General features: G+C 46.0%; 1 protein-coding gene and 1 long non-coding RNA gene across 4 annotated transcripts in view; both read right to left on the reverse strand.

Annotated features, from left to right (window-relative positions):
- Positions 1-218: 218 nt before the first annotated feature.
- LOC123384330 lies at positions 219-7,506 on the reverse strand. The gene is made up of 3 exons (XR_006595249.1): positions 3,631-7,506; positions 2,824-2,964; positions 219-1,309 (listed from the first exon to the last, which is right to left on the reverse strand). It is a non-coding gene; the product is annotated as an uncharacterized LOC123384330 (long non-coding RNA).
- Positions 7,507-9,533: 2,027 nt separating this feature from the next.
- Positions 9,534-25,814, reverse strand: part of KIF3B (kinesin family member 3B) — a 41,542-nt gene continuing 25,261 nt past the window's right edge. For 2 of the 3 annotated variants that reach the window (XM_003983627.6, XM_006929856.5), the window contains exons 3-9: positions 23,555-23,656; positions 23,218-23,340; positions 22,981-23,099; positions 17,000-17,113; positions 16,216-16,321; positions 13,865-14,043; positions 9,534-12,978 (exon numbers count right to left, since the gene is read on the reverse strand). In XM_003983627.6, coding sequence (XP_003983676.1) covers positions 12,882-12,978; positions 13,865-14,043; positions 16,216-16,321; positions 17,000-17,113; positions 22,981-23,099; positions 23,218-23,340; positions 23,555-23,656 — 840 coding nt within the window. In that variant the 3' untranslated portion in view covers positions 9,534-12,881. The remainder of the gene's footprint in view (positions 12,979-13,864; positions 14,044-16,215; positions 16,322-16,999; positions 17,114-22,980; positions 23,100-23,217; positions 23,341-23,554; positions 23,657-25,814) is intronic. The other variant, XR_006595251.1, reaches the window with a different exon arrangement.

A 25,814-nucleotide genomic window follows, 5' to 3' on the forward strand; every position in this document is an offset into this window, starting at 1 on the left:
TAGGAAACACCTCTACAGGAAAATGGTCAGATAACAATGGCTTAAGCAGGCACTTAACAAAAGAAACTCGGGGCCCCTGGGTGGCTCAGTCAGTTAAGCTGCTGACTTCGGCTCAGGTCAGGATCTGTGAATTCGAGCCCCACATCCAGCTCTGTGCTGACAGCTCAGAGCCCGGAGCCTGCTTGCGATTCTGCGTCTCCCTCTCTCTCTGCCCCCCACCCACTCGTGCTCTATCTCTGTCTCTCAAAAATAAGTAAATGTAAAATAATAATAATAATGTATGCCTCTTATCATGCACCTAGTGTCAGGCACTTGGTGGATGTTTTCTTTAATCCTTTCAGCAACTCTGAAAGCTGTGGGGTTGATATTTACCCTCTCACCAAGGTGGAATAGCTTGCTGCTGGTAAAAAGTGCTAACCCAGGTTTACCCAGTTCCGAAACCTCCCTGCTCCATTCTGCCGAATTTCTCGCTGATCTAGCAGCATACCGTCTTCACTTTGAGACATTATTTGCCCTGAGGTCTTTGCACTTCCACACGTCCTCATATCTCCACGCTTGATGGGGCTTAAAAACAGATTATGCTTTTGACCATAATGCAAATGTCTACTTTTATTGAAATGTATTTAAGCAAGAATGTGAAGTCTTAGTCTATCTGCTAACTTTATCACCTAGTTTAGAAGCCTTCAGGGTCTCTCCTGGCAGCATAAAACCAAGGCAGCCATACTCTTACACAGCCTGGCTCTCCTCTGCCTGGTCTCTGGGCTCCCCCCAACCACACCCCACCTCCCTCCTAACCACACCCCTACTGCTTCACAGCCCCGGCATCCAGCAAAAGTGGCGTTTGCTAAATGCTGGCCGAAAAGAAGACGGAAGAAAGCTCTACGCCATAAGAGACAAGGATTGCAAGCAGGCAATTCGAGAGGGGCCTTGGAGCCGAATGAAACTTAATTGGGCAGAGATGAGGTAAAGCTTAAATGAAGCAACATGCTCACGCAGTCTGTCACAAGGAGACCTACCTCTCTGCTGTGCTGCCCTGCTTTACAAAATGCTTTCACTTAGTGATTGTAATAGCTACCATTCACGGAGTGCTCGCCACAGGCCAGGCACCGGGTGGTTTACGTATACTCTCTCTTCTTCATGTATATTTTATTTATTGTGATTATTATGACCCTTGTGATTATTACTTACTTTCTGGGTCTCTCCTCTAGCTCCACACAGCTCTAGGAGGGCAAGGATTTTTTCCCTGTTGTGTTCACAACAGTGCTTGGCAAATAGGTGCTCAGTAGGTCACTAAATTCTCCACAGAGCCCTGTGAAGTAAGAATGACTTTTACCCCCACTTTACAGATAAGCAACTTGAGGCTTAGACGAAACAAGTGACTTTGGCAAAGGTACAGATCCAACAAGAAGACAACATTAAAAATAGACCCATGGATTCTCTCTCTCTCCATTAGCTCTGCAACCATCTGGATTCAGAAATGTCCATTGGCTCCTTTGGTTAAGCATCTGACTTTGGCTCTGGTCATGAGCTCACAGTTCACGAGCTTGAGTCCAGTATTGGGCTCTGCGCTGACAGTGTGGAGCCTGCTTAGGATTCTCTGTCTCTCTCTTTCCCTCTCTCTAAAAAAGAAGGGGGGGGGAGGGGTGCCGGGGCACCTGGGTGGCTCAGTTGGTTGAGCATCCAACTTCGGCTCAGGTCATGATCTCACACCCACACATGTGGGTTCGATCCTCGAGTCGGGCTGTGCACTGACAGCTCGGAGCCTGAGCCTGCTTTGGATTCTGTCTCCCCCTCTCGCTGCCCCTCCCCCACTCACACTCTGTCTCTGTCTCCCTCTCTCAAAATAAACATAATAAAAAAAAAAAACTTTTTAAAGGGGTGCCTGGGTGGCTCAGTCAGTTAAGCATCTGACTTCAGCTCGGGGCATGATCTCACGGTTCATGGATTTGAGCCCCACATCGGGCTCTGTGCTGTTAGCACTGAGCCTGCTTTAGATCCTCTGTCCCCTTCTCTCTCTGCCCCTCCCCCACTAGTTCTCTGTCTCTCAAAAAAATATATTAAAAAATAATAAAGGGGTGCCTGGGTGGCTCAGTTGGTTAAGTGTCCAACTTCCACTCAGATCATGATCTCAAGGTTCCTGAGTTTAAGCCCCGCATTGGGCTCTGTACTGTCAGTGCAGAGCTGGCTTTGGATCCTCTGTCACCCTCTTTCTCTGTCCCTTCCCTGCTGGTTCTCTCTCTCAAAGTAAATAAACTTGAGAAGGAAAGAAAGAAAGAAAGAAAGAAAGAAAGAAAGAAAGAAAGAAAGAAAGGAGGGAAAGAGAGAGAGAGAGAAAGAAAGGAGGGAGGGAGGGAGGGAGGGAGAAAGAAAGAAAGAAAGAAAGAAAGAAAGAAAGAAAGAAAGAAAGAAAGAAAGGAGGGAGGGAGAGAAAGAAAGAAAGAAAGAAAGAAAGAAAGAAAGAAAGAAAGAAAGAGAAATGTCCATTCCTAGCCTGACTTTAGAATTGACTAACAATGGTAACAACGCTGCAACAATTACCATTGGCTGAGCGCTTGCTCTGTGCCAGGTTCTGTTCCTAGTGACTCACAGCAACCTAGAAAGTACTTGCAATGACCCCTTTTTGACTGTTGAGCAATCTGAGAGCCCAAGGAGGTTAAGAAACTGTGCCATTATAGCAAAGCTAGTAAATGGTGAGTTCAGAATTCACCATCCAGCAGCATGGGCCCAGGGCCCACCTTGTTCATCATTGCCCATGTTGCTTCCGTAAGGTGATGAACCAGGAGCCAGGGCAGCGGGGAGGACTGGCATCTCCTGAGGACTTACCAAGAGCTAGACCAGTTGGCTTGGCCCGTTAGGCATGTCTTCATGTTTCTCTTCATGTTCTCCTTTAAACCTCACAATCGCCCCATGAAGTTATAGATGAGCCAAATGGGGTTCTGAGACCCTGAAGGAGCCAGACCTGGACTGAAAATAGATTAGCGGTCGCCTAAGGCTCTGCAGTTGGGAACAGATGCAGAGCAGCTGCTAATGGGTACTTTTGGGGGTGAGGAAAAATGTTTTAAAATTGATGGTGGTGGGATGCCTGGTCAGTCAGTTAAATGTCCGACTTTGGCTCAGGTTTGTGAGTTTGAGCCCTGCGTCGGGCTCTGTGCTGACCGCACAGAGCCTGACTCAGATCCTCTGTCTCCCCCTCTCTCTGCCCCGCCCCTACTCATGTACACTCTCTCTCAAAAATAAATAAACATTAAAAAAAAAATTGATGGTGGTGATGGCTGCACAGCTCTGTGAATACACTAAAAACCAGTGAATTATACACGTGAAATGGGTGCACTGTGTGGTAGGTGAATTATACCTTAGTAAAGCCTTTTATTTTGAAAGGGGGGAGGACACAAGGAAGGAAGTGGCAGTGGTGGAATTTCCACTGGCTTCAGATCAAACGCCATGGAACCACTGGTCCCACCGCTGCCTCTACTCTCACCGCTCACATCCAGTTACCAGCAATCAACCCACACCCTGAGGCGTCAACCTCTCTTCTCCTCTCCTCCCCCAGCGCCTCATCCCAGGCATGGTCCCTCCCCCCAACTACCGGACCCCTTCAAGCAGTCCCTCACCTTGCCCGTTGCTCCCTACCTGTTCTCTACAACGCTGCCAGAGAGAGCCTTCTAAAAGCATTTCTGTCAGATTTCTCTCTTTTGCTCAAAAGCTTCCAATGGTCTAAAAAATAAAATTCACTTACAATTCAGAATTGAGCCATGGCCACCTTCCCAACCTCACTGCCCACCAGCCAGTCTTGCCTCCTTGCTGTCCTCAAACACACTCCCACCTCTGGGCCTCTGCACCATGGTTCCTTTTCTCTGGAATACTCTTCCTCCCGGAGCAGATACCCACACGCTTGCTCCCTCATTTCACTCAGGGCTCTGCTCAAATGTAATGTCACTGTTGCAGAGAAGTCTTCCCTGACTTCCCAATCTAAGTCACCATCTCCCTCAGCTTGGCACGCTCCAACCCCTGACCTCCCTTGTTTCCCTTCAGAGCACCTCTGACACCCGACATAACACATACTTCTCTTTTAAGTAAGCTCTACTCCCAACGTGGGGCTCGAACTCACCACCCTGAAATCAAGACATTGCTGTACCAATGGAGCCAGCCAGGTGCCCCAACACATACTTCTTTGTTAACCATCTGTCTCCACCACTAGAATGTGACATTCCTGAGTGCACGGGCTGTATCCTGGATCCCTGGGACGAGAACAATGCCTAGAACATAGTAGATACTCAAAAAATAAATACATTAATCTAATACCAAACCTTTGGCTTCTTTTGCCACCCCTCAGATAATCCAGCAAAGAGACTGATCACTGCGTTTAATATGCTCCTTACTTGGGGCGCCTGGGTGGCTCAGTCAGTTAAGCATCCGACTTCGGCTCAGGTCATGATCTCGCGGTTCCTGAGTTGGAGCCCCGCGTCGGGCTCTGTGCTGACAGCTCTGAGCCTGGAGCCTGCTTCGGATTCTGTGTTTCCCTCTCTCTGCCCCTCCCCCACTCATGCCTCGACCCCCTCTGCATCCCCTCGGAGGGGCCACTGACCACCTTGAATTGGACTTATTTGTAAATGGCAGCAATTCCCTACCGGACTGGCAGCTCTGGAAGGGCAAGGTCCTGAGCTGTAGCCCATGACACCAAGCGCAGACTTGAATGAATAGCAGACATAAATCTTTTGTTGACTGGGCAAGGAGAAATTTCAAAACCAACAGCAATTTCTCAGTTCCCAAATGCAGCCAAGGGACCACCTTCGAGCCCACCGCACTGAAAAATGCCTCAGTCCCATTCCTAGGAAACTAAGACCTTGAAGTCAAGTTCAAGTGCTTCTTGGAATTCCTTGGGTCCCTGTGCCAGAGAAAGCTCCCTGCAGAATGGAATTTGCCAGCCGAGCCCGGAAAACCTGTGAACAGCAGGCAACTTAAAGCAGCACTTAGTGAAATTGCTTTCTGTTATCTCAAAGAGAAATAATAGCATGTGAGGCTGGCTTAAGGAGAAAATGCTCAAGTGTAAATAGGGCCATGTTTCACACACATTCACGGGCATGCGCGCGCGCGCGCGCGCACACACACACACACACACACACACACACACACACACAGGCTTTTGAGGGTTCTGTCTTCAGCCTGTGTCATGGAGTCAAGACCCTTCCCAGCCCAGTTCTCATTCTCACTCCCATCACTCTCAGGTTCCCCAATCACCAGGAACTCCCCAGCAGCTCCTTCATATTATTCCCTTTGTCTGGCGTGCTCCTCCCTCCTTCCCAGGTGAAGCCCTACCCGTTTTCACAGAGCACAGTTCAAATGCTGCCTCCTTTGCAAAACCCTTCTCCACCCCTCCTTCCTGGAGTGCCACATCACCTCTTCCTCTGACAGAAAAGCGGCTGTAGGTGTCAGTACATACTGAACCATCCAACTCATAGAAGCGTCAAGCTTGAGAAGACTATAGGACATGCCCTCGGGGAACTTACTGTCTAGTAGGGGTGGGGGGGAGACCAAAGCAAAAAAAATACATAATTGTAAGTTGGGAAAAGGGCTAAGAGGGAAACAAGACAGAGGCTACCACACAGCCAGGTGAAGATGGGGAGAAACCAGAATGGATGCTTGGGGAAGGTCTCTTGGGACAGGGGTCATTAAACTGGTACCCGACAGATGAGTAGGAGGCAGTCAACCAAAGAGCGGGGAGAAGTCTCCAGAAAGAGGGCACAGCACACGTGAAGGTGCCAAGGCATGGAAGCAGTTGGCACAATCAAGAAACCGAAAGGAGGGCTTGTGTGGCTCCAGCTTCAGAGGGCTGGGAGAGCGGTGCAAGGAGAGGAGGCGGGCCTTCTTGTCCGTCCTGTGTCCTCAAAGGGCCCAGGTACATTCCACTCCCTATCTCCAGTGCAGAGCAAGGCACGCGGCACAAAAATGGGCACCCAACAAGTTCCTGAGGGCTCCACTGCCCGCTGAAGATGCGGGTGAACCACCTCTCTGCCCATTCCCCCACCTCCAAAAGCAGGTCTCCAGATGGCTCACCTAACTGAGGCACCTGGCGATGGCTAGCCACAATTCTGGTGATGGAAAAAGAGGAGAAAACAGGAGCAGCTGCAAGAGCTACAGTTATGTCCTTGACAAATGCCACTGACAACCCAGTCGACAGATGTGACCACCACGTGGTCCTTGGAAACCAGATTCTCGAGGTAAACTTCAACCAGATGGAAACTCTAGTACAAGAGGGCTTGCCAAAATTGCATGCCCAAGACTTAGGCCATTAGTGTGAAGTTCAAAATACAGTTTCCAGAGCTAACTGTTCTTATTATTCACAGCACTTCCGACAACCAAATAGATAGGTTTCTTCCTCTCCGTTTGACGACCAAATCTTTGATTCCCCGGACAACAACTGGGTGTCCTGTAATTATGACACTCCCCAGTGTCAGCACAGACCCCACAAGTTAAGGGCTCAGTCCAAGACTGCTCCACTTCAGATGCCAGTTCCAAGTCCCAGGCTGCCACTTATGCTTCTGCCCAACTATAAACTGGCTATACAGCAGGGGGTTCCTATGACCCTCTCAAGTTTGATAATTGCTAGAACAGTTCACAGAACTCAAGAGAGTGTTTTAGTTACTACTGCCAATTTATAAAGGATGCAACTCAAGAACGGTCAAATGGAAGAGATGCACAGTGCAAAGTATGGGGGGAGGGGTGTGGTGTCCCTGAGCTGTCCTCAGATACGCCACCCTCCCAGCACCTTGATGTGTTCACCAACCTGGAAGCCCTCAGAACCCTCATCATATAGGGGCTTTTACGGAGGCTTCATTACATAGGCACGATTGATTAAAATCACTGTCTACTGGTGATTAATTCAGTTTCCAGCTCCTCTCCCCCCCCCACCCCACCCCCAGGTCAGCAGGTGGGGCTGAAAGTTCCCACCCTCTCAGTCACACACGATTGGTTCCTCTGGCAACCAGCCCCCATTAGGAAGCTATCTAGGGGCCCACTTAGAGTCATTTTATTAGCATAGGCTCAGACAGGGCTGAAAGGAGCTTGTTAGGAATACCACAAAATCCTCCTATCACTCACCTCTGTCACTCAAGAAATTCCAAGGGTTGTAGAAGCTCTTCAGGGACAAAAACCAAACATGTATTTCTTACTGAATCACACAGGGTTTGTGTAGTTTCTCGATTTTTTTTTTTTTTTAAACAGCCCAGCAGATGAGAAGACAACCTGGTGAGTCACAGGAATTTCCAAGTTGCCCAGCCACACTGCCCTGTGCCTCCCTATGAATTAGCCCCTGGTCTATCCAGAATCCTGTCACTTTCAACAACACACTCACAATTCTTCTTCTTGGTCATCTTTTTTTGAAACAGTGCGAGCCAGGGAAGAGGGGCAGAGAGAGAAAGAGAGAGAGATCTGAGAGAGAGAGAGAGAGACAGAGAGAGAGACAGAGAGAGAGACAGAGAGAGAGAGAGACAGAGAGAATCTTAAGCCAGGTCCATGCCCATTGCAGAGCCCCATGCAGGGCTCAATCCCACAGCCATGAGGTCATGACCTGAGCCAAAATCAAGAGTTGGCCGCTTAACTGACGGAGCCATCCAGGTGCCCCCACTCAGAAGTTTTCAAATCATACTTTGAATTCTTGCTTTCTGGCTAATGGATTTTGAATTATTCTAAACTAATAATTATTTAGGTCAAGCCAAACTATGGTTAGCTTTTTGGAAGAAAAGGGGGAAAGGGTGTTACAGGAACATTATACATAGTTTGAGGGCATCAGGAAGAAACACAATTACAAATCCTTTGCCTAATAAGTCACATAGGACGCTATTCTCTCTATGCTCTTTAAATCTGTTGGGTTTTTCTAAAGTCTCATGCTGTAATTTTTTTCCCTAATAGTTCCCCGGGCTTCCCTGTAGTGAGGGTAAGAAAGGAACGCAGATACCTCCCTGTGAAATTCGGCTTCTCTGTTCCACAAGACCTTCACAAATTCCCTCCCCAACTCTCTGACCCAGCTAACCTCTCATCCTCCCTCCCCGCTTTTTTTTAAGTGAGCTCTACACCCAACGTGGGGCTTGAACTCATGATCCCAAGATCAAGAGTCGCATGCTCTACTGACTGAGCCAGCCAGGCGCCCCAAATCTCTCATCCTTTAGATCTCTCTGTAAGTGCCATTTCTTCAGAAAGCCCTTCCCTTATTTACCCACCCAACCCCAATTAGAAACCTATCACTCTCTTGTAATATGCTATAACATCACTTCATGGCACCTGTCGTAATGTGTAATTGTACACTTGTGTGCATTTTAACACTCAGCTTGCCTCCCTCTCCATCAAAGTACAAGTTCTATGTGGCCAGGGACCAAGACAGTCTTGCTCACATCTATATATCCAGGGCCCAGAACAGTGTGGCACATAGCAGGTACTTAACACATGTTTGTTAAATGGTTAGCAGTTTTTCTGTAAAGGCCTAGGATTTTCTAAACATGCCCAGTCATTGCTGAACACACTGTTCATGGTGTCTTCTGAACACAGGGCCCCATCACAGCAATAACCACATTTTAAAATGGCTGCTCTGCTCCACATACTTGTGTGCTGCTGCTTTAAATGCACTGCTAATCTTCGTAATGGCCCTGGCAGGTGGGTATTACTACCCCATTTTATAGACAAGGACACCAAGGTTCAGAGAGGTAAATTATTATTTGTTTAAAGGGATTTTTAAATTTCTTTTTTTTAAGTTTATTTATTTTGAGAGACAGAGAGAGAGAGAGAGCGAGCGAGCGAGCAGGAGCAGGGGAGGGGCAGAGAGAGGGAGAGAGAAAGAATCCCAAACAGGCTCTACACTGTCAGCGCCGACCCCGATGTGGGGCTGAGGCGGAGCTCGAACTCACGAACCGTGAGATCGTGACCTGAGCCGAAACCAAGAATTGGTCGCTCAACCAGTTGAGCCACCCAGGCAGCCCAAGAGGTAAATTAAATTCCTCATAGTCACATAGCTAGTAAGCAAACACAACCAGAACTCAAACCCAGCTCAGAGTCCAGGTTCTGTGCTTCCCTTCTCAACCCTCTGGGGGGACACTCCAAGAGGTCTGAGTGTATGACGGACCACAAGACCGACACGTGGCCCATTTCTGGTATTTCTTTTTTTACCTGATGGTAAAGAACATAAAATACGTTTGTGTTTAAAAAAAAAAAAAAAGGACACATTTTAAAATATAATATGAAACAAACTTAACAAAATTTTAAACACAAAACACAAAAGTTAAAAGAAATGTCATGCCTATTGCCCAGGCCTATCTCAGGAGCCTCCATGGAAAACCATGTGAGGCGTTTCTTTGTCGCTCTTTCTTCATTTTATGTCCCTTTACCTGTTGCTATTTTTTTTGTAATGCCAGCATTCCAACTCAATCTTTATTTTCCACTCCCACCCTCCTTTCACCGGAAAATTTTAAATGTTTAAAGAAAGTGGCAGTGTGTCAGCCAAGGGCTTGTCATTTTCAAAAGCGTTAGTCATTTATGAGGACACCTTTTTGTAGGTACAATAAATCTGATTGATTTTTATTACACATCTTAGTTTAGAATCACTTTTACATTCCTAGACAAAGAGATGATACAAATAAATATCAATTGTAAAACTTAGAGCCCCAAGTATTGGCATATTCTTTGTCTAAAGGTAGCCAAAGAGAAGGTCAAGATCAATAGCAACTCCAAAGAGCCATAAAGCCCACTGCCTCCTGCCTGCTCCAGGATCACTCTTTTCATAAATAATCTCAAAAGCATTTCATTCAAGAAAACAAGGGCTGGGAGAAAGGTGGCAGATTTCCAAACAGTGCCAGGCAAAACCTTGCGCAGTAGACAATAGCCAGGCCCACTGTCCGTATCCAGTTCCTTCTGAGCATTTTGATTATGGCTTTTAGAGTGTATTAATAGCCCCATTTTTGTCCACTGATGGTGTTGCGATGGCCCAAGGTGTTGTTTACAGCGAGCCTCGACAGTGAGTGGGAAACGTGAGGCAGAACTGATATCCCATGTTCACAGGGAATCGACACTTCTCAAAAACTTGGCGACAATTCTACATTCAGTGAGGGAGGACTTACAAGAGTCAGACAGGAAAAGCAGAGAGTGGCCCAGGCCTGAACTGCAGAACTCTCTGACGCCCTTGGTCATGGAGGTGTGGGTGGTACAATTCAAGCAGCATGCAGGCATTCGACGGGGAACAATCCAACATTAGGTCAGAGTCTCAAGAAAGTGCTTCATGCCTATGATTTGTGGCCGTGGGCTCTGAATCCAGGGACCTGGGAGACGTGGGACTTGAAAATATGAAGCCAGATACATTCCTATTGATCAGAGCAAAAGGGGGCTGGATGGGGGTTGCGCACACAGTCTCAAACTCCTTCTCCCGGATGATCTTCTTAGATCCTGTTCAGACTTGCTTCCACACTTCACTAGCTGCTGCTGGCGTGAAGACCCTCAGATGGCTGGGAACATTCTAGCATGACTACAGACGCAAAAACCAGGTCGGTCCTCTACACAGCTGGCTCAGTTCAGAGCCCAAAGCAGCAGCTTCCTGGTAGCAATAAGACACTCTCCTGTCTGCTCTATTCAAATATTTATCGGATCCATTTGGAGAGAAGAAAAGCACCGGAGACTGCTTGGGGAGGGACAGCTTCGCCTCCTCACAGGTGTTCTACTTTGTTTTCACAGGCTGCCAGACGAACACAGCTGCGTGTAAGGCAAGCTTGTTTTAATAATCCTGCCTGTCAACTTGCCTTTCTTCTTTCACCTTCTTAGAAGAGTCCCACGGTCACTCAACCACCCTTGCTCAGAACAACCACCTTGAGACATCAGTATTAAGGTACAGTGTTAACTGCGGTGTTCAGGTCTCAGATTTGCTAGATGAATATTTTCTGCCTATGGAATTCAGACTAGCTGTGAGGGAATGTGGTGCAAGAGACAGGTGTAACTGGCAGACAACCATCTTAGACTATCCACCTCATCATTTGGTTCCTACTCAAACAGGTAAATCTTAATAAATAGGAAGCAGGGTTTGATCCCGAGAAAGATGAGGGAAGGCTCCATTACGCTCTGGGAATTGCTGACAAGGGCCCCAGGTTCAGAAAGAATGGTAACTAAACAGGAGATAAGCTGCCAGATGCCAGATCTCCATTTGTAGACTGCTAAGACATTGCACTTGGTACCTCCTCTTTCCCACAGGCTCTGATCCAGAAATGTGCCCTGGGAACTCAGCAGCAGAGTTAAAATAGAACTCAAGGCCCACCTGAGTCGCCACTTTCCTGGGGCACCGTGCCAGCAAGGTGCACCAGGGTGGCCAACCTGGGGACTCCTATTGTCTCCTTAGGCTTGGCTCGTGGACTCAGACACTCACATGGGAGCGCATCCAGCCTGGATTAGTCAGTCAATGGGCCTTTAATACAGACAAAGGCAACAACTGCACATTAGTGTATTTCTAAAACTGGACAAGTCCTTGGTCTCTCTCTTACAGACACACATGGACACACTCAAAGAACACAGGCACCACTGTGCTTGCACACCCACACACACTTATGAGCCGCTCTGGGGGGGGGTGGGGGGGCGCGGGCAGAAATGAGTAACATTCACCTAATGACCAACATAAAATGAAGCTTTGAATTTCAATAATACAAAGAACTAAAACTTACAGACCAAACTAGTATATGTAAAGGGGAATTCCTAACTCTCTCCTCTGAGCCTATTCAATCGCGCCGCCACTCCTGGCCCCCACCTTGGGCTCTGGCTGCAGGGAGCCACAGTTCTAGGTGTTCTGCTGAAGGCAGGCAGGACTCCTTTGCTCCCGTCCGTTATATCTTCCTCTCCCACTGCCCCGAGTCTCACGTCTCTGTCTCTGCACTGCCTGGTCACCCTTAAGCAAATATGGAACAAAATGGGGAATTCAAAAGTGCCACTGTATGTCTCGTTCCCCCAGCTCTTGTCCCACCAGAGAAAGCAGAGCCAACCTCCCTTTTCCCACAAAACAGGCCCACGGCTGAGCATGCTCTGGAGGCAGAGGATGGGCCTGGGCAGGGACACTCAGAGGATGCGTGCAAGGGAAAAGATGGTGACAGATGAAGAGTAAAGTGACATAGTGTATGGATGTGGCATCAGCTTACAGATTTACGTCTTTGACAGGATGGTCGTGGTTTTAAGGTTTTTAAGAAGCTGTTTTCCCTAAACTCTCCAAGGAGGCAAAGGGAATGTTATTTCTATTGCTTCCAACATTCTTGGAAAACGTTTCCTTATTCAGCAGTTCCTGAACGACAGATCCCCTTCTTACTGAGGTGCTCGGATCATGCCTATCGGGGGCTTGGATCCATAAGAGAATTCTCATTCCACCCACAGGAACAAGCACCTATTCAAGTTCTAGGGCGTTTACTTTTCAACCTCACTGTCATTTTATCCTGAGGCTCCAAAGACTTGGTCCTGCTCAGGTGACTCCCGATTCTGCCCTGATGTTCACTAAGAAAGGAGCTCAGTACAAAGAATAAGCTAGAAAAGGAGAGGTGAGAGGAAGGGAGGTTCAGCAAAGGGAGAGGAGAAGGCAAGGGAGAGGGGAAGCAAGGTCACTGGTCATTCTCTTGCTTTCCACGTGGACTATCACACTTTACCTTACCCATGCATTTCTGAGATGCTAATTAAAGGGCGTTTCCCAGAGTTGCTGAGTGCCAGATGAGGACCAGCACATTTCAACCAGATTCGGGTGGTTCATCTGCAAAGAGGCCATAGCTTCTCCCCAGGGGCACGGTTCTGAGTTTGGGCTTGAGTCCTCTCGGCGGGTTTTTGCTTGTCTCTTCTCTCAGAAGGCAAATGCTATTTACACCCTGGGAGAGGAGGGACTGGCTTTATTTTGGAACCAGCCCTCGAGACTGTGGGTAAAGCTGAGATGCGGGGGTTCCTGAGGAAGAGGAGGAGGGTCCCGACTTCCTTCCGCTTTTGGGCCTGCAAAGGTCAAGCACATGTTTACATTTCACGTCCCTGCCTCTATCTTCGACACAGATCAGATGCCTTACCTCATCAAGGACCCTGGGCCTTTCCTTAATGGCCTGAGAGCCGGTATACTTTCAACTGTCAGGCAGCGCCTGACCCTCGGTGTGTGGCCAGGGTGTGACAGCTCAGGGAAGGGACCTGGTTCTCAGAAACTGTTCTTCCATTTAAATCAGATCTTGACTGTCTTCTCCGAATTGGTAAAAAATATTAAGTGTGCAGGTAGAATTTCTTCCATTTTTGCTTTTTTACCCATTTGTTTTCCTTAAACTTCTAATCCAAAATTTAATAAGGTAGAATTTCTAATTTAGCATCAAATTAAGTACTTGGTTATTCAACAGGTTATTTAAATGAAGTCAATTCAGCACTGAGGTTCAGAGCCTGGGTGGATTCAGACACACCGAGGTTTAAACCTTGGCTTTGTACTTACATCCTTGAATGTGGCTACTTTCTCAAACTCTCTAAGACTCCGTTTTCTAAACTGTAAAATGGGATTGATGATAATATTTCCCTTTTAAGTCTTTGCAGGAAATCATGAAGAGAATTTTTTTTCAAGCACTCAGAACTGCCTAGTACCTGGTGGGGACCAAAGAACTGCCCCCTGCTTCACTAGAACCCACGATCCTTATGGCAGGAACTGGGAACATCGGGCATTCTGGTATTCATAACACCTGGCATAATGCCTGAGCCATAAATATTTGTGGAACAAATAATAAACACAGGAGCAATATGGCAATACTTTCTGGCGTGTTCTGTGAAGCCTTCCACGATAAACCTCAGCCTTCGTTTGTCCTTGTTCAAACATGTTCTGTTTAACCACAGGTCATCAAAAGTCACTCACCTGGCCTTGGATTTCTTATTTGTAGTGCTTTCAAAGGATGACGCATCCACCTGTATCTCATCTTCGTCCTGCAGAGCTGCGTCCAGGGCAGCCTGGACTTTGGGAGCGATGGCGGGGCCCTCATAGTCTCTGGTGGTCCGGCTGGGCATGTCCAGCTCTAACAGCACGATGTTTTCTGCCTGCAGAAACAGAGCCATAACCAGTGAGGCTGGCTTCCGATCAGACAGCGCAAGCAATCTAGACCGCCCCCCCTCCAAAAAAACAGAACTGCACATTTCTTGCTACTCAGAGCCTACCAAGAGCCTGTAGAGACACAGTTTTATAACTTTTTTTCCTGGTGATGGTACAGATGATTTTTATCTTCTTCTCTAGGCTTTCCTTTAGTTCCTTAAAAAAGAATTTTTTTAAACAATGAACATATATTATACCCTAAGGGGAATAATCAGGGAAAAGAGTAGAACCCATTTACTGCAAACAATGGGAAAATATAAGGAAATACAAAGAAGATCATAATCACTGATCATCTCACCACCCACAGCAGCTTTGATGAACCTTTTGGGGAGGAGACAGGCCTGGAGCACATATATGGAGAGTGTGTGGCAGTTGTGTGGCATATATAACCACATTTCAAAAGTCGTACTGGGTCCTGCCTCATAACTGGCCTTATGGCTGGATTCCCCCAGCTGATATCCTGTGGCGGGCCTTTCCCTGGCTCCCACACACCGAGATGAGTGTGTAGAGGGAAGAACACCTATGGTACACATCTCCTCCTCCAGGTCCTCCTACCCAGTGGAGTCCAAGCCCCAGAGCCCCAGAGGGGGCAGGAGGTTGCCACTGCAGGGAGAAGGTGGGGAGATGGAGTGGCTCCCTCGATCCACTTTATATGTGGAGATGCTGCTTAAAATCTCTCTTAATGGAGTGGGTCCATTGCTAACAACATCTGAGAGCCACTGCCTTAAATTCTACCTTTGGATCAGGTTAGGCCCCTGGAAACCCACATGTTTTGATTTGTAGGCTTTGAAATCATGCTGTTTTGAGACATGAAATAATGGACAAGGTGTACACCCTCTGAAACTGCTACAAAAAAAAAAAAAATGCTTCTGAGGATTCCACCTGATACATCATTCACCTTCCACTCTAGAAAACTCCACCGGATGTATCTTTTCTGCTTTTGCTTCCTTTATTTTAAATAACTCGATGCCAGGAGAAACAGCACCTGATGAACTAATTAATCCCCATCTGTTTTGCTCTGGCGGCCAAGGGACTCAAAAACAGTTTAAAGTTCTCAAGTGAAAATCTTTCATTAAAAAAAAATAATACAGGTTCCCCACCAATATAAAATACAGATAAGCAAGGGCGCCTGGGTGGCTCAGTCGGTTAAGCAGCCGACTCTTGATTTTGGCTCGGGTCCCGATCTCACGTTTCGTGAGATAAAGGCCCACATAGCGCCTGCTTGAGATTTTCTCTCTCTCCTCTCTCTGTGCCTCCCCCTGCTCACGTGTGTGTGTATGTGTGTGTATATGTGTGTGCGTGTGCGCACACACACATACTTGTTCTCTCTCTCTCTCTCTCTCAAAATAAATAAACTTTAAAATATAGATAAGCAAAAAGAAGGCAATTTAAATTGAGTGCACTTCCATTAACCAGAGGTAATCAGTTCACATTTTGATATATTTTGCAGCTGGTTCGATTCATATGTAAACCTCTAGCACCAATTGTTTTACAGCTTAACAATACATTGTGTCTCCTGGTTCATCCACAGGACCTGCTGCATAGAGGAGGTGGGAGGGTTCAATGAGAGAAACCACTAAAACACTGAGTACATGCCTGGCATACAGCAAGCACTTATAAATAGCAGCTCGTACAGTATTATTATTGTAAAATATGTTTGGGTCGTTAAATAGTCCTCAATTATGTCACTTGAAATGACTACCTGACTGAGCCACATTCCGTTAAATGGACGTACCAGAAGTTCTTTAACTCATCTCCAGTCATCACACACCTGCATTCCCTCCAGCATTCGCACAGAACCATTTGCAGGCTTAGTGTTGATGTTTATCGGCCATTAGGACAGTGTGCTTGTAGTCTCCTCCTTCCCTAGTCCTAGTTTTCTAAATCTCATTTGATTTTACCTTTTTATTCATAGTAATTTGTTCTTTTTAGTTGTTATTTATTTAGTATACTGCTTTACTATTTGGCATCATTGTTATGTTAATATAAATGTCCTCAGAAACCTCTGCAAAGAGTCAGGATACAAACTCTGTAACTTTGCAGAATGGTGCGTAAGAGTTTACATAAATCTAAACTCCTCGAAAAGAGAGAGGGGAGAAACACATGGATGATCTTCTCACCCTGTATCGGGCCTCTGGACGAATCATCATGGACATTCTTGCATGTTGGCTCAAAGGCCTCTTATATCCCACAGCTGAGACTGGCCGCTTCATCATCTGCTGGTTCCTGGAAATGGACTGCAGTGGTTAAAGCCTGACTGGAGTGTGTCCCACAGTCCCAGGATCATCCTGTGGAACCAACTCTCAGAAGACACTGAGCTTATTTAGACAGAACCTGAACCAAGTGAAGCCCTGGACTGAAGGCTGCCAGGCGAATCGGGCAGGAGCTGCTGCTATTTTCTGTTTGAGCCACATTCCGATCCAAATGCTTAGTGTCCTGCATCTCTTAAGCTGGAAGGGGTGAGTCATCATCCAGTTCTTAGGTGGCAGGCGTAAAACATGGCTGTCAATATTCCCCACCCCCGTGTCCCCAGCAGACAGTCTCCCATGATTCCAGCAAGACCCAGGCTCAGACTGAAAATCCCCCCCAACCCCCCACCAGACTGCCACACAAGAGGGCACCTAGGTACTGCCCCTCACCTGGCCTAGCACACTTCACCTGACAGCTCAGGAAGCGGAAATTCAGGAATTTGGGAAAGGGTGTGAGTTCACTGGGATAGTCTCCCAATTCCTAACACCACTCTGCCGTCTTTTACTTCGGGGACCTTGGCAGTCACAGAGTCAGAGATGCGGCTGGTTCCAATTCAAATGATTCACACTGTGTTCTCACCAAACCCCTCGGGCCAAGGCCCAGCTTGCCAACATTCTTCCCCTCCTCCCCACCTTAAAGTCAGTAGGGACTTACTCCAGTCTGGTTATAGGATGTAATTTCCAATGGTCTTCCTCTTCGTCAAAGAAGGATCTATTCATAATTTTACTTTTTTCTTCCAGGGGGATAAAGTTTTCTATAATAAGATGCCTGTAAGAACACACATACATGAGTGAACACAGGTAGAGAAAGAATGCAGATGGAGTACTGGCTACCTGGTCCCATGTGTAGGAGGTCATTAGATGAGAGTCAAGCCACTCAGCAAACATTTACTGGGCAGGCACGATGGGCCCACCATCATACAGAGAGCTGGCATACAGAGATGAATGACACTCGGTGAGGTAATGGTGCAGCCGTCTTAGCTGTGACAGGTCCCGACAGTGGGCTGCCCTAGGACTACAGGGAGGCCACTTCTGCCCGAGGAGAAGCGGCTTGAGAAGGTGAAAGGACTGCAGAAAAGTGACCATGCCTGGGCCGTATCGGAGTGAACGTGTGCTATCTGAAGTGTCTTCTAGAGGGCCACTGGGACTGCCAACCCAGCACATTAACTTCCAAAATACGGAAAACCGATTAGGAATTAAACGGCCTTCTTCTAATCCCATGGGTTGTTGCCCAAGCTAGAAAGCTCTCCGTTCCAATCACTAGGACACAGAGCAAGACTGAGTGGATTTCAGTCCCTTAGACCACTGAGAATAAAGACCTCTTCCTGAGAAGAGTCTTTGCCTCAGAAGTGCCAGGGAACATGGCAAACAATGAAACTGGAACCCACTGGGTTGTGTCTCTCCATGGTGATAACTGTCCCCTGCCACATCTCTGTATTCAGGCTTTCAAAACCTCAGGACAGAACAATGCCAAAGGGGTGTTAACTGGGAGAGACACACAACAAACACCACTGAGGTGGAGGTGGAGGTGGAGGGTATTGACCTTGAGAAAGAGGCTGACTCACTGTTTATTCAAAAGATATGAATAAGAGAAATAACAATGAAAATGGCTTCCCTAGGGAAAAAATATTTCAGAGAGATTAAATTTTCTATTCATTTTATTTGACACATGTAAGAAATTGTTTTTCATGAAATATATTGTATTTTTTTCTGATTTTAAAGCTTCTATTTACGGTAGAAAATGTGAAAAATACAATTACATATAATTTCACCATCCAGAGATAGCTATTATTAATAGTTTGACATATCCTGTTCTGATTTTTTTTTCCTAGGGGTACATACCCAGAAAGAGGGCAGACTCACTTAATTTTAAGGGCTCCTTCCAAATTTAAAACTTGGTCATGAAAAGAATCCCTCTGAAGAGGTCTTTAAAGAAAAACCCCAGGGGTTGGGGTGCCTGGGTGGCTCAGCTAAGGTCACGATCTCACTGTTTGTGGGTTCAAGCCCCCCATCAGGCTCTGTGCTGAAACTTGGAGCCTAGAGCCTGCCTCAGATTCTTTGTCTCCCTCTCTCTCTGCCCTTCCCCCACTCATGCTCTGTCTCGGTCTCTCAAAAATAAATAAATGTTAAAAAAATGTTTTTAAAGAAAACAATTCCGTATACAATAACAAAGAAAAAAAACAAACTTAGGTATACATTTATCAAAAGAAGTGCAGGGGGGCCTGGGTGGTTCAGTCAGTTAAGCATCCGACTTTGGCTCAGGTCATGAACTCGAGGTTTATGAGTTCGAGCCCCAGGTAGGGCTCTGTGCTGACAGCTCAGAGCCTGGAGCCTGCTTTGGATTCTGTGTCTCCCTCTCTTTCTGTTCCTTCCCCACTCACACTCTGTCTCTCTCTCACACAAAAAAATTAAGATTAAAACAAAAATTTAAAAAAAAAAAAGCACAAAGACTTTTGCACTGAAAACTACAAAACATTCTTAACAGAAAAAGACGATCTTTTTGGGGCGCCTGGGTGGCTCAGTTGGTTAAGCCTCGACTTTGGCTCAGGTCATGATCTCACAGTTCATGAGTTCGAGCCCCACATAGGGCTCTCTGCTGTCATAGCAGAGCTCACTTCGGATCCTCTACCCTCCTCTCTCTCTGCCCTTCCCTTGCTCACACACATACACACTCTCTCTCAAAAACAAATAAACATTAAAATTATATTTAAAAAGAGAAAGTAAAGAAGATCTAAATAAATAAAAAGACATCCCATATTCATGGATCAAAAGACTTAACCGTTAAGATGACAATACTCTCCAAATGGATGTCTAGATTCAACACAATCCTTATCAAAATGGCTTTTTCACAGAAATTGACAAGCTGATCTTAAAATATATATGGAAATGCAAGAAACCCTGAATAGCCAAAACAATCTTGAAAAAGAACAACAAAGTCGGAGGACAACTTACTACAAAGCTACAGTAATCAAGGCAGTATGGTATTGGCATAAAGACATACAAAAAGATCAATGGAACAATATTGAGAGTTCAGAAATAAACCCTTACATTTACGGTCAACTGATTTTCAACAAGGGTTCAAAGACACTGAATGAAGACCCTTTCAATAAATGGTGCTAGAGGGGCACCTGGGTGGCTCCGTCAATTAAGTGTCCAACTCTTGGTTTCAGCTCAGGTCATGATCTCACAGTTTTGTGAGTTCAAGCCCCAAGTCGGGCTCTGCGCTGGCAGTGTGGAGCCTGCTTGGGATTCTCTCTCTTTCCCTCTCTCTCTGCCCCTCCCCTGCTCATGCTCCCTCAAAATAAATAAACTTAAAAAAAAATTATATAAATGGTGCTGGGACAACTGGATATCCACATGCAAAAGAATGCACTTGGAACCCTACTTCAGACTATACACAAAAACTAACTCAAAATGGATCATAGACTTAAATGTAAGACCTAAGACTTTAGGACTCTAAGATGACCCAAGAGAATTGAAAACATAAGTCCACAATAAAACTTGTACACAAATGTTCATAACAGTAGTATTCCTAATAGCTAAAAGACAGAAACAGTCCAAAGGTCTATCAACTGGTGAATGAAAAACTAAAATGTGATGTATTCATACAATATTATTCAACCATAAAAAAGAATGAAATATTGGTATGTGCTAGAACACGTATGATCCTTAAAAACACTATACCAAGTGAAAGAAGCCAGCCACAAATGGCCACATTAAAAAAACAACAACATGTGGGGCGCCTGGGTGGCTCAGTCGGTTAAGCATCCGACTTTGGCTCAGGTCATGATCTCATGGTTCTCAAGTTTGAGCCCTGCATCCAGCTCTATGCTGACAGCTCAGAGCCTAGAGCCTGCTTCGGGTTCTGTGTCTCCCTCTCTTTCTGCCCCTCCCCTGTTCACATTGCGTCTCCCCCTCCCCCTCTCTCAAAAATAAATAAACATTAAAAAACAACAACGATGACAACAACAACAAGAACAACAACAACAACATGAGGTGCCTGGTTGGCTCAGCCAGTTAAGCGGCTGACTTTAGCTCAGGTCATGATCTCGCGGTTTGTGAGTTCAAGCCCTGCGTCGGGCTCTGTGCTGACCGCTCAGAGCCTGGAGCCTGCTTCAGATTCTGTGTCTCCCTCTCTCTCTGCCCCTCTCCAGCTCACACCCCATCTCTCAAAAATAAATAAATCTTTTTTTTTTTATTTTTTTTTAACGTTTTTATTTATTTTTGAGATAGAGAGAGACAGAGCATGAACGGGGGAGGGTCAGAGAGAGGGAGACACAGAATCTGAAACAGGCTCCAGGCTCTGAGCGGTCAGCACAGAGCCTGACGCAGGGCTTGAACTCACTGACCGAGAGATCATGACCTGAGCCGAAGTTGGCCGCTTAACCGACTGAGCCACCCAGGCGCCCCAAAAATAAACAAATCTTAAAAAAATTAAAAAAAAAAATAAAAAAACAAGAACAACAACAAATGGCCACCTTATTCCATTATAAATTTATACACAATGCCCAAAATAGGAAAATGTAGACACAATACCAAAAGTTAAAGTGACAAAAGAAAACACAGATAGATTGGACTACCTCATGATGAGTCTTTTGTGCCGTAAACAAAATACCATAAAGAAAATGAAAAGGCAACCCACAGAATGGGCGAAAATACCTGCAAACCACGTATCTGATAAGGGACTTTTGCCAGAATATATAAAGAACTCTTGTAGCTCAATAATAAAAAGACCCAATAAATAACCCAATTTTAACATGGGTGAAGGATTTGAACAGGCTTTCCTCCAAAGAAGATATGCAAATGGCTAGACAGCACATGAAAAGATGTTCCACATGGTTAGTCATTACAGAAATGCAAATCAAAATCACAGAGAGATACTACTTCACACCCATTAGGATGGCTACACTCAGAAAGACAGACAGTGACAAGTGTCAACAAGGATGTGGAGAAATTGGTGGTGGAAATATAAAACGATGCAGCCATTCAAAACAGTCTGGCAGTTCCTCCAACAGTTAAACACAGAGTTACTGTACAACGTAAACAATTCCACTCCTAGGTAAATATCCCAGAGAGATGAAAACATGTCCATACAAAAATTTGTCCATGAATGTTCACAGCAGCAGCATCCATAATAGCCAAAGAAGGGAAAGAGCCCGAATGTCCATCAACTGATAAATGAAATGTGTGTATATCCATACTATCCATTACCATTCAGCCATAAAAAAGAAGGAAGTCCTGACATGTTACATTCAAGGATGATCCTTGAAAACATGTTAAGTGAAAGAAACCAGTCACAAAAGGCCACATATTATAGGATTCCATTCATATGAAATGTCCAGAATAGACAAATTTATAAGATAGTAGATGAGTAGGTACTTAGGGCTAGGGTGGGGGAGGCAGGTAATAAGGAATGACTGCTGATACAGGGTTTCCTTGGGGAGAAAGGGGGACACAAAAATGTTCTGAAATCAGATTGTGATGATGGTTTTACAACCCTGTAGACTTATATACCTTTTTTTTTTTTTTTTTTTTTTAAGTAGGCTTCATGTCCAGCACAGAGCCCAACGTGGGGCTTGAACTCACAACCCTGAGACCAATATCTGAGCTAAGATCAAGAGTCAGGTGCTTAAACAACTGATCCACCCAGGCACCCCGACTTGTATACTTTAAAAAACATTTTTTTTAATGTTTATTTATTTTTGAGAGACAGACAGACAGAATGCAAGTGGGGGAGGGGTAGAGAGAGGGAGACACAGAATCTGAAGCAGGCTCCAGGCTCTGATCTGTCAGCACAGAGCCTGACACAGGTCTCGAACTCACAAATGGTAAGCTCATGACCTGAGCCAAAGTCAGACGCTTAACCGACTGAGCCACCCAGGTGCCCCCGGACTTGTATACTTTAAATAGGTGAACTGTATGGTATGTAAATTACATGCCAATAAAGCATTTTTAAAAATAGCATTATGGGGGCACCTGGGTAGCTCAGTCGGTTAAGCGTCTGACTCTCTCTTTCGGTTCAGGTCACGATCTCATGGTTTTGTGAGTTTGAGCCCCACGGTGGGCTCTGTGCTGACAGGTGCAGAGCCTGCTTGGGATCCTCTCTCTCCCTCTCTCTTGCCCCTCCCCCTCTCATGCTGTCACTGTTTCTCTCACAATAAATAAATAAATAACTTTTTTAAAAATTTAAAATAGCATTGTGATCATGTATGTAAGTATGCAGGAATGAGATAACATGAGGTTAACATTACATGAGGTTTTAGAATATTTCGATGAAAAGATAAATGAAAAAAAGGTTGTTTATCGATGAATCTGGGTGGTGGGTATTCATTATACCATTCAGAAAATTCTAGTTAATAAAAGATCCCCTCTTGTCAACAGAGGCTGGAGCCTTTAAAAGCTTCAAGAAGTAGGGTGGAAGCAAACCTGGAGATCATCTGGTGAAGTCATTCACTTAACAGATGGGATTCAGAGACAGAAAGTGACTTTCTCAAGAATAAACAGAAAACAGACAAGGTGGCAGGAGATGATCTAGAGAGAAGTAGGCAGGGGCCCCGTCCTCAGAGACATGTTTCGTACTGAACAAGCAACCACCCAGCAAATGGCTGGGGGTGCCACAAAAGGCCCAGAACTTACTTGAGTTTCAGCTCCCTGGTGAGCTCGTTCTGAGTCTGCTCCAGCTCCTGACGCTCCTTGATGTGCTCTTCTTGGAGGTCATGGATCTCTGCCTTCACCGCCTGAAGCTTGGAGAACAGCTGGAAGCGAGGCGAGAGGCCGGTGAGGAGGGCAGCCCTCCAGACAACAGAGTTCTTCCCTACCCGCTCCCCACCGCCAAGTCTCAAGACACCTCTGCCCGGCCTCGTTCCTTTATACCTTCTTGAGTTTTTTGGTCTTGATGTCCACCTCTTGCTGCAGTGAGCTGTATGTCTCTTTAAGTTCCAAGGTCTCCTCATCTCGACTTTCCATCTGTTGCTGGATTTCCCTTTCTCGACGTTTCTGAGCAACATCACAAAATTCATCAGCTTGCCTAGAGACAATGTCTGTACAAGAACACAGGGCTGGGGGGCTCCAGATCAGGGTCTCCCGCTAGGAAGGGGCTAAGCACCTCGTTTCCACTCCTTCTGAAGAATCTAATACAAGAGACATTTTCTCTGTAGCGTTAATGCACCGTATCCCACCCCCTTCTCCTCAAAAAGGAATGAAAAGTCACCTGCTCTGCGATTTCCTGCCGTTTCTGCTCCAGGATTTTCTGCTGTTCATTTGTGTGATCTACTATATTTTTCCCTCCAACAAGCAGCTTACTCTCCATGGCCTGAGTGAGAGAAAAAGTAGAATCCATCTCGTGACTGATCTCCCTCAGAACATATCTCCTCCTGGGGAAGCCTGTAAAACATAACGAGCTCAGGACTGAGCCAAAGGGGTGAACTCTGGGGGAACACAGACTGTGCTCGGCAGTGTCCTTACTATCACCGCTGTGGAGCTTTACCTTAGAAACACTGAAGATGTAGCTTCCCCAGGCATACAGGAATTTCAGCTTTCTTTGAAAAAAAAAAAAATTTTTTTTTTTTTTTTGGTTTGTATGGACCAAGCATTGACCCTACCTAAAACATATTGAGTACCTCCTACGTGCTAGGTACTGGGGATGCAACTGAATACAAATCACAAGGCTAAAGAGTTCACGGAGGGCCGCGGACAAGTAAGCAGGCTCTTACCCTATGGAGTCAGACGCCATCATGAGGAAAACACAATAATAATGGGAGAGGCACATGGGAGGGAGAGAATTCAGGCTTTTGGAGGGAGTCAAGAAAAGCTTCCTGTCTCAAGAGCGCTGAGGTAAAAATAGGAATTAGCTAAGAAAACAAAAATGTTATGTGTGTGAGAGGGTAGGGTAGGGAGTACTGATACGTGAAGCTGGCAAAGCAACTACGGGTCAGTTCAAAAACCTCAAAGACTAAACTTGATCCTGCAAAGCACACAAATCATACTGACTGTTCTTTAAGCATAAGGTTACACAGTCAGATTTGTGTTTTAGAAACATTCTTCCCCTACCACAGGAAGGGTGACTGGAAAAGGACAGGCCTGGTGGAGGGAGACCAGAACAGGAGGCTGCTTTGAGGATCCAGGCCTGGGCTAGGGCAGCAGGGGTGGGAGAGAACAAAGAGGATGATGGGTCCAAGAGAGCTGATGGCACAGGACTCAGAGGCCTTGGGACTGACTGGGCCTTAAGGGAGAACGAGGGACAGCCAGCAGGGATAACTCCTAGGGCTCTGGCTTGACTGAGAAAAGGTAGGCAGGAATAGGCTCTGGGTGGCCGTGGTCATCTCTGGAAATGTCCAGTAGGCAGAGACATCAGGCTTGGATGTTAGATGGCTCTGGGCTGGCTATACAGATAGGACACCCTGAGCATTTAGATGGTACCTGAAGCCATGGGAATGATTGGCTCCTGAAAAGCATGGAATCCACAAACTCCACAACCTTGTTTTAAAGAAACTTATGAACATTAATGACAGCCATCTTTCAGTGAGCCCTTGAGCCTGTTTGGAAGTGACTGGACTGGATTATCAACCATCCCCTTGCCACACACACACACACACACACACACACACACACACACACACTCCTTCCAGCTCTAAAGTACTTTTGTCCTATGATTTTACAGCATCTAGAGATCTCAAGAGACAGAAGTAATACCATTCTGCCATAAACAAAATGTGACCTTGAGGTTATATTGAGTCTTGCCACACTTGGCCTCTGAGAGTCGCCCAAATAACCCAAGTTGCTTAGAGCGTCTAGGTGTTCCTGGGCTTGGTTAATAGATGTGATCCTAAAACCCAGCATGCAAACCAAACACGGGCACACCCTGTTAACACTTCAAGTGCAGGAGTGAAGAGGCATGAAGTGGCATTTGTAGTGACGGAATCCACAGGACAAGGTGACCTTCTATTTGTGTTGTATAGGAATCCATGTTCATATCAGGTCTTGAAAGCTCTGGAAAAGACCCCTGCTTCTGAAGTAAAACAGAACCCAGCTCTGTGAAATGGCTACTGTGAAGCCACAGATAAAGCATGGCTTCATACAGCGATGGGGAAAGGAGAGGAGAGGAAGAGGTCACTGTCATTTTTAAATTAATAAACAAGGATACATTTGAGAGTTGAAACCAGATTTTGCGTGAATTCACTAAGAAAGAACCCAACACCTCAGAGCAGTTCTGGCTTGTGGTCAGGCAATGGTCGTCAGATTGCCAGGGTTAGCTCTGTCCCCTCCTCTGCCATTAAAGCCCCGTGGCAGCCCAGAGTCCAGCCCACTGGCACCAGAAAGAAAATGCACAGGAGTCCCCGCGTTCTAGAATGCTACTTGGCCAGTGACTCACAGAGGTTGGAGGTTGAGGGAAGGGGCTGACTACAAGGGCATAAGGAACTGTTCTGTATCTTGTGTCACAAGGTCACTGCATATTAAAGCCACAACGAGAT

Source organism: Felis catus, chromosome A3 (assembly GCF_018350175.1).
Source record: "Felis catus isolate Fca126 chromosome A3, F.catus_Fca126_mat1.0, whole genome shotgun sequence".
Taxonomy (NCBI): Eukaryota; Metazoa; Chordata; class Mammalia; order Carnivora; family Felidae; genus Felis; species Felis catus.